Source organism: Elephantulus edwardii, unplaced genomic scaffold (genome assembly GCF_000299155.1).
Source record: "Elephantulus edwardii isolate Elephantulus edwardi_28Jun2011 unplaced genomic scaffold, EleEdw1.0 scaffold00185, whole genome shotgun sequence".
Classification (NCBI taxonomy): domain Eukaryota; kingdom Metazoa; phylum Chordata; class Mammalia; order Macroscelidea; family Macroscelididae; genus Elephantulus; species Elephantulus edwardii.
Genome location: NW_006399935.1, coordinates 898,957 through 908,317, shown reverse-complemented (window position 1 = coordinate 908,317; position 9,361 = coordinate 898,957). Strand labels below are relative to the sequence as shown.

The 9,361-nt window shown below is 45.8% G+C and overlaps 1 protein-coding gene across 1 annotated transcript in view; it reads right to left on the bottom strand.

Moving 5' to 3' along the window:
* LOC102876930 (ceramide synthase 4-like) overlaps positions 1-7,828 on the bottom strand; it is an 18,286-nt gene extending 10,458 nt beyond the window's left edge. The window contains exon 1 of the mRNA XM_006896338.1: positions 7,656-7,828. Within this exon, the coding sequence (XP_006896400.1) occupies positions 7,656-7,828 (173 nt within the window). The remainder of the gene's footprint in view (positions 1-7,655) is intronic.
* Positions 7,829-9,361: the final 1,533 nt, after the last annotated feature.

The window sequence follows — 9,361 nt, the reverse complement described above, 5'->3', positions numbered from 1 at the left end:
GTGTAGATCTTAACAAACTATGGCTGACTCTGAGAAGAATGGGAATCCCAGAACACTTGATCGTTCTAATGCGAAACTTATACTTGGACCAGGAGGCATTCATCAGAACAGAGCAAGGGAACACTGCATGGTTCAAAATTGGGAAGGGTGTATGCCAGGGATGCATCCTATCTCCATACCCCTCATGTTAGCAAGAATAAATTCTTTCTTCTTTCCACACTTGCCCCTGTCAGGGAGCAGGGAACCTGACACAGATCCATCTTATCGGGCAAGTGCTCCCTTGCTATAGCATGGGTAATTCTGCAAGCAATTTAAAAGGTCCTCAAGTAAAGTGCTTAGTGTCTGTTAGACAGTAGGGAGGTGAAACTTACACAATCTCAAGCTTCCACCTATTGGACAACAGTTGTTAATATCGTCCCTTGGATTACTGCTGCTCACATCTTCAGTGTGCAAACCTGGGGCGCTTTAGAGTAGTGAGAGTAGATTTTCACCCTGGGACCTACACTGCCCTTTTCCAGCAGGAAGTAGTTAAGAGGATGTGGCGCCCCATCTCCTAATGAATCAGGGTGAAATCTCTCTCAGGGGAAATGACAAGGAATGGCAAAGGACATACTGACAACGGAGAGCAATCAGAACTGATTTTGACAAAGACTGGGGCATAATTAGAAGAAATGTACTATCAGCTGCTTAAACCTCGCTCCCTGTTAACAAAAGAGAAACTGTTATGGCAGGGGACCACCTGTTCTATAGTCTCCCGAGAATTGAGGAAAACAAAGAAAGCAGGTCGGGACAATATAGAGAAGGCAATGAAGAAATAGGAGATTCTTGGGCTGAGGTGTTGTGTGATCAGTGAGACGCTGGGTAGAACTCTGGGCTACGTGTGTGCTCTGTTGGGGTGCGCCCAACACCCGAGCGTCCTTTACACAAGGTATTGTGTGATCAGTGTGACGCTAGCTCTGAGGCACAAGTGTTTCTGGTTGGCGTATATCCCACACCTGAACATACTTTACAGTGATAGCCATGTGCTGGGAGAGAGTTCAAAGAACTTAGGACAGCTGTGAGAGATGATGGAGCTCAATCCGCATGCGAGAAAGCACAACTTAATTCATTAAGGCTTAAACACCCCTCAAGATTAGAAAGATATGATGAGGGCAGTTTTTTTAAAACCTCCCATATGTGTTCAGATACAACTCCTAGTGAGCTGCCAGTATGGGTTACCTGGAAGGATCCATTAGCTCAAGTATGGAAAAGGTCTGATCCTTTACCAACCATTGGGAGAGGTTTTGCTTTTATTTTCCCACAGAACAAACTATATCCTGTGTGGGTTCCTGCTTGTCATGTCCGATTCCAACCTGCTTTCTGAGAAGATGCATCGTTTGAGCGTCCACGACAAGATGAGACAGAGGAAAAGGAAGTCGAAGCCCTCGACTCCACAGACACCTTTGACATGCTGAAGGCACTCAACCAACAAGCTCTTGACTGGGAGTGGTACACCCAGTGGGTCCTGTGTTTATAATACTGCTTATCCCTGCTTTGACCATCAATAGTGACACAGCAGGAGAAACTAATCAGGTTTTGTAAGTTTTTGTTTCTTCCCTCCCATTTCCTATATGTTTGTGGCTCTCCTCACTATCCTATATTCATCTCCCAATCCAATCCAAAAATCAATTTACGGCAATTCTAACTTTTTCTAGTATCTCCCCAGTTGTCATTACAAGAGCAGCTGTAGACCTCTTCACAACACAGAATGCCCAAGCAGCTGCTCTGAAGAATCTTTCTACCCTTACCACCATTGTATTGTCCTCCTCCCAAGAAACACCAGGGGCCCTACACCTGAGACTTTCCCCTCTTTGAATGAATTTAAAAGAAAAAGGGAGGAGTTGCTGGGGACTGTTGGGAAGGAAGGAAAGGTCTGTGGCCAGGACAGATGGCCTAGCTCTGAACAAGTGCAAGCTTCCCAATGGCCTTTAAAATGGGGCAGAGAAAGCTCTCCTGTGTTGGCCGTACTGGCTTGAGAAAGCCCGCCACCTGGGAAGACGGCTGCCACATCTGTTGAGCTGGGAGCAGTCCACACGAGGCTGATGTTCTATCCAATCTACCCATCCCACATCTGTAAGCCCACCCTATCCTGTATTCTTGTTTACTTGCTCACATGTAAGTGTGCTGCAGCCCCCAATAAAATTGAGCTCTCAGAGTGGTGTGTCTCCCTGTGCTTACCCCATCAGGGTGTCACTGCTCGTTGTTGGGGAATGGACAGTGACAAAAAGCTATAGTCCTTTATCTTCTATAGTAAACATTTCTTATCCTCCTCAGTTTCAGCAAGATATGTCATCTACATAAGTCAGCTTGTTGATGAATCTTCCTCCAATCCTGATGCCACCTTTCTCTTTATAGAATGCAGCTTCATGCGAATACGCCATCCCCTTTTCCTTATGAATCAGGGTGAAGTTTCTCTCAGGGAGGAGTGATAGGGAATGGCAAAGGACACACTGACAAAGGAGATTAATCAGAACTGGCTTTGACAAGCACTGTGGCAATTGGACAATTAAAACAGACATGGGGGAAGAACGAACTGGGGAGGAGGGTAGAGAAAACAGTGCGACAATGAATGAATGAGAACCCAAAATCTCTGTAAATGTTCATTAAAACGAATAAAATTTAATAATAATTAAAAAAAGAATGCAGCTTCATGAATTATTTTCTCAGCATACAGATTGAATAGGTATGGAGAAAAAAAGCAATCCCTTTCCCTTGATTTTAAGCCAGGTGCTGTTCCCTTGCTCCGTCTATGCAATAGTTCCTTGATCTAGGTATAGGTTTTGTATGAGCACAGTTAAGGGCTCTAGGATTCTCATTCTTCTCACTGTTGGCCATAATTTGTTATGACTGACTCAGTCAAATGCCTTTGCATAGTCAATAAAGCACAAATTGACTCTCTTCTGGTATTCTCTCCTTTCAGCCAAGATCCATCCGACATCAGCAATAATATGCCTGGCGCTGTGGCCTCTTCTACAACTAGCATGAACTTCTAGTAGTTCCCTGTCAATGTACTGCATCAGAGAGCTGGAAAATGAATAAGGATGACAGAAGAATTGATGTCTTTGAGTTGTGGAGTGGAAGAAGAGCTCTGAATATCCAAGAGACTGGGAAAAGAACAGATATGTCGTGGGAAAAGTGTAGGCAGAGGCACAAATGGTGACAGTTGGTCTTTCACACTTTGGACATATAGGCATGGCTATTCCCGAGAAAGGGACATCATGCTTAGAAAGATGGACGGTAAAGGAGAGCAGGACCCCTAAACCGATGGACTGATATGGTAACTTCAGCAGTGGGCTCCGTCAGAGATAATGAGGATGGCACAAGACAGGGCTGCACTCATGTTGGCTGTTCGTAGGGTCGCTGTGAGTCATACTTGACTTGATGGCACCTGACAACAACAGCAACAGTGGCATACAGTTCCAGTCGTTTTTGGATGATCTTCAGCAATATTTTGCTCTCATGCAATATTAATGATATTGTAAGATAATGTCCATATTCTGTTGGACTCAGGCATGCCTTATTCATGCCATGGTGTTTTCAGTCACTTCTTGTATTGCTGAGAGCTGGACTATGACTAGGGATCACAGAAGAACGGTTGATGTCTTTGAGCTGTGGTATTCATGGGAGAAAGCACTAACTATCCCATGGATGGCCCAAAGAACAGATATGTGTTGGAGATGGTTCAGCCACAGTCCCTCCTGCAGAGAAAGATGATGAAGCTTCGGATGTTTGGGGCATGTTGCTATTGGGAATGTTCTTTGGAGAAGGACGTCATGCTTGGGAAGGTGGAGGGTTGGCCAAAGAGAGGAAGACCCTCAGCCAGGTGGGTAGACAGTAACTTAGCAATGGGCTTCAGTGTGTCCGAGATGAAGACGATCACACAAGATAGGACAGGGTTCAGATTCATTGTTCACAGGGTCGCTAACAGTTGTACTTGACAGCACATGACAAAAACTAGGGCACAGTCCATAGGAGTTGCCTTCTTAACCCAAAGGCTTCTTCTCTCTGGAAAATCAAACCCACAAGCTACTCTGCACAAGAAAGAAAACAATCTCTTGCCGTGTGATTTACAGCTGCAAAAACCCAATGCAGGGTCAGCTATGGGTCCGTTTAAACACAACGACAATGGATGAGTGAATGTCATCATCAAGGAAAAAACACCCTCACAACTGGGCCAGTAAACAATATCAAGAGACACAGAAAAGACGGGGCTTGTCAAGGATGTCCTTTTACTTGGGTCTATACTCACCATCCATGGAAGCCCATTAATCAAGAGTCATTTCATATAGGGAAAATCTGCTCCAACGTGCTTTTCAAAGTGCCAAAAGCCAGGATGTTGCCTTGGCGACTAAAGTGGGCCTGATCCCAGCTGTGATGTTTTCAGCCACCTCACATTCATGTGAGTGCTGAACAACAAGTAAGTAGGCCAAGGAAGAATGGATGTCTTCGAATTTTGATGGTGGCAATGAGTATTGCCTATATCATAGACTGCCTAGTGGAAAGGTAATCAGCTGCCAACCCAAAGGCTTGGGGTTTGAATCCACCAGTTTCTCTGCAGGACAAGGATGGGCAATCTCCTCCTGAGTGATATTGCCTCTGAAAAGCCACTGGAGGGTCATCTAGTAGTCGGCTTGAGGAGGCATACAATAACAAATGCAAAAAGAAACTAATCTGTCTTGGAAGCAGTTAGAGTGCTCCTGAGAAATGTTATCAGGAGGGACCATCCGCTGTGAAGATCATTGTTGTTGTTATTAAGTGGTAGACTACTGATAACAACCCTGTAAATGAAAGACCTGAACGCTTGTATAATTTTAATTGTTTCTCCAAGTTCATATAGTTTCGGAAGTGGATGCCACTCCTGCTTCCAAGTTTGTTTTAATTGGGGAGCTCCACCAAACACTGTCCACCATGGATAACCATTATCTAATTTTTTAAAATTATGTTTTGTGCATGTACCATCAAATCAGATCTGACCGGTACAGGAGGAAATTGTCCCTCCTTCTCCAGCAGAGCATCTGGTGGATTTGAACCATCCACCTCCGGGATTGTAGTGCAGCTTCTTGCCACTCGGCCACCAGAGCTCCCCCATTATCTAATATGACACATCAGTGTCACAGGGTTTAGCATCACAGCAACCACAAGTTACAAATGGACAGTGCAGTGCTATCCCACTTAGAAGAATATTTAGCCAAAAACAAAACTAGGAGGGCCACAGATTAATGTCACTCACCTATGGCTTGGTAACATAACTTTCTATCTACTAGGCCAACAGAGATCTCATTACTGTAGTTAAGTGCCGTCTCATAGACGACTCATAGCAAGCCTATGAACTAAAGATCTGAACACTTGAAGAGAGTCCACTTTTATGTCACCAGAATGAGAAAACCAGCCTCTGTAGAATCCAGATATTCCGGAAGACTTGCAACCTGGATTCTAGCCCCATACTAGTGATCAAATGTATTTGTAAATTTTGTTGTTGTTGTTTGGTGCCATCGAGTTGTAGATGACTCATAGCGACCCTATGAATGAACAGCCTGAGCACTGTTCGTACATAGAGTTTCCGGAGGCAAGCCATTTCGGAAGTGGATGCCGCTCCTGCTTCCAGGCTTGATTTAGTCGGGAAGCTCCAGCCAACACTGTCCATCATGGGTGACCATTACCACGTTTGGCACATCACTGTCACAGTCTTCAGCATCACAGCAACCACGAGTTACCTATGTACAGCAACGCCTTAAGGCTGCCTCCTGGCCTGCACGTAACAAACACATGCCCGGAAAAGCAGTCGATTCCAAAAGCTTGCCAAGATTCCTGCCCTCACACCACCATGCTCCTTCTGGCAACGAGAACTTCCAAGACCCTGGGAGGAGCCAACCAGAACAACATGGCTGCTTCCTCTCCCAGCTGCCTTTGGGCTTAGGCTGCCTCCTGGCTCAAACCCTAGGCCCAGGCTGGCTAGCCTCGCTCCTGGGGACAGAGCAAACCTGCATGTAACAAACACATGCCCGGAAAAGCAGTCGACTCCAAAAGCTTGCCACAATTCCTGCGCTCACAGCACCATGCTCCTTCTGGCAAGGTATTTGTAAACAGGAGGCCAAATAAAATCAACTCACATGCAATGGTGACTAATCATTCCACCATAATTCTCAGGAGAACCAGAAAGCAAACTTTGGCAGTAACAAACAAAACTGTCAGAGGTAGTAAAGTAGGGGGAAAACTGCCCATGAATTGCTTTGCCTAATCCAGTTTTAATTGCTTTACACTTCCAGAGTTAAAATTTAAGCTTTGAAAACTTTTTCCTTTCACCTTATAATCCTGAATTACTAGACATTTTTATAAGAGTTAGACTGAGTTTTCTCTTTTTAAAATTAATTGCATAAAGACCTAGTTGCTCTGGATAGCTTGCTTCCCTGGTAAGAATTTCTGTCTTCTTCCAGGTCCAAATAACATTACTGTTCAGCAGGTGCTTACTCTGCATGAGCCTCTTTTTTTATCATTTCACAAAGGAAGGGTTCACAGGACAGAGCCTTTGCTAGAGTTGGGGAAGGCATTGCCCTGATTGCACTGGTCTGTTTACTTACATGGGGAGCTCTGGTGGTGTAGCCTGTAGGGCGTTGCATTGCTCACCCAAACGCAGCACCTCTCTGAAGGATCAAATCCACCAGGGGCCCCTCAAGAGAAAAGAAGGACAGTCTCCTCCTGTGATTTTAAAAATCTCAAGCTCACTGCCATCAAGTCTGATTCAACCATAGCTGCTGCCCACACTGGGTTTCTGTGACATAAGTCACAGAGCTATAACCACACCTCTTCCAAGTTTTTGCTGATGGATTCTCAACTTCTCACTGAAATGAAAACTCAGCAGAGGGAGTGTCAGCCTAAGCTGGTTCCAAGTGGGTAGCAATGAATGAGTGATATTTACTTATGAACTTTCAGCTGAGGTATACGGATCCGTCATTCTAAAACAACTAAGAGAAGAAGCATAGGAGATAACAAAATAGCTTTCAGTTTTCTTGAGTGGACATCCAATGTATGTTTTCCTAGGTTCCTGGCTGGTTATTCTTGGTATAATAGTGAGGAAGAAGAAGACCCTTAACAGGATGGACTGACAAAGTGGTTGCAACAATGGGCTCCAAGGCAGCAGCAATGGTAAGGGTCCTGCAGGATTGGGCAGGGTCTCCTGAACACATGGCGGCTGTGAGCCAGTGCGAACTCAGAGACACCTCATTACAACAAGAGACTGAAGGTGGAGGTGATGAGGAGAGTGGTGGGTACAGGAGCCTCTGCTCTCTCCTTCTTACAGATTGGAGATTGGAAGGAAGGCTTTGAAGAAGTCAGAATGGAGGAGTGATGGGATGGAGGCAGGAGTGTCCCCAGGCACATAGGCAGGAGGCTTCAGCAGGAGTTCATTTGCTTAATGAGCTTAGATTAGCAGGCTTCCACCTGCCCCCTCCCCACTTGGTGTTAGAAAATGAGGCCAGCTTCTAGTGTTCCCACAAACCTGGAATCAGAGCCCAGCATAGGGCAGTGGTGCTGGGGCTGGAAGCAGGAGTTCAGGGGCAGGTTCTCCAGGAGGTACATAGCTGATGGAGTCACATGTTTGCGGTGGAGGGGACACTCACCTCTCGTAGGACATGCGCACGGCCAGCAGGACCAGTGTCATTGGCAGGACTGCCAGCAGGTCTCGAGGGTGGGCATAGACCACACCATCCCGGTCCTCCAGGTCTGCCCAAGTGTAGTTGGTGGGCAGCCAGAACTTCTCTTGCCACAGCCATTCATTCAGGCTGGACAACATGCTGTGGACATAGATTCCAGTTAACAGGGATGTGTGTGAGAGGGGCCTTTGTATGAGGGATGACAGGGGAGGGGGGAAGCAACTGAGAACTCTCCCCGACCCATCAGCTTCCAGATCTGAGGCTGGCTGGACATAGGACTCCAGCCTCTCCCTCATATTCTCAACTGCCCAGTCTACCTTTTTTCACTTCTCTCTGGCCTCAGTCATTGTCCCATCCACTCTCATCCCTGGTGGCCAGCATGAGAGCAAAGAATCCTTCATGGTCAGGGTTAAGGGCAGACAAGGCCATGTGGTCTCAGGCAAATACCTTAACCATCTTGAATCACAAACTCATTTTTTTAAATTGTATTATATTTACGTGTACTGTCAAATCAGATCTGACTGGTACAGGAGGAGATTGCCCCCTCCTTCTCCAGCAGAGTATCTGGTGGATTTGAACCGCATACCTCTGGGATTGCAGTGCAGCGTCTTGCCACTAGGCCACCAGAGCTCCCTTACAAACTCATTTTTTAAAATGAGTAAAGCATGACCTGCCAACAGTACAGGCTTGAGTGTTGCTAGGATATCAAACAGGTTTCAGTTGAAGCAACCCAAGATAGACTAGGAAGAAAGGCTTGGGAATCTATTTCTGAAAATCAGCCAATGAAAATGTTATGGTTCACAATGTTCTAATTCACAGCCGATCACAGGGGGTGCAAGACCAGGCAGTTCTATTCCATTGTACAGTGGTCCAAGTCAACTTGACAACATCTAACAACTACTACACATCTCTCAGTCCATCCTCCTAAGTCTGTGCTAGTAGGGTACAAAAAGTGCTTCTTTGGCGCCTCCTGAGAATCACACAGCTCCTGACAGGGTGTGAAAACCAGTGGCCAGAAGTCAAGAGACATGAACTCAAGTTGTTGATGGTCCAGGAAGGTGCCTTTCTCTGCAGGATGCTGCATCTGTTCATGCAAAGTCTCCCTTTAGGAATGAATGTTTTCTGTTTCTCTTGCTACAAGAGGCCTACTGCATTTTTGGTAAAGGAGTTTGGTGGGCAAAAGAAAGACATCAAGGAGAGATAGCATTCTATCTGCAGCAGCCACCCCATTGGTTGGCCCAGCTTAGGTGAGGAGCCCTGAAAACTTCCTCCTCCTCAGTGATTTGTAGCCAAGTATGTGAACCCTCAAAATGGTCAACTTCATACTAGATGTGCATCCATCCATCCATCCATCCATCCATCCATCCATCCATCCATCCACTTAAAAAAATCTATTCATCTACCTACCCAAGTGATCACCTACTTCTTTAGCAACTCATCCAACCATCTTTCCACCAACCCCACCACCTACTCAACCAATCATCTATCCATGTCTACTCTTCAGCTCTGTCATCCCTCCATGCATCTATCCATCTATCTCCATACCCACTCATCCACCCATCCACCTATTTACCCCTTCAGTCAACCATCTACTCCTCCTCTCAACTCAATCATCTGTCCACCCGTCTCTCCATCCACTCATCCATCCACCATCTATCCATCCAATCATCTAC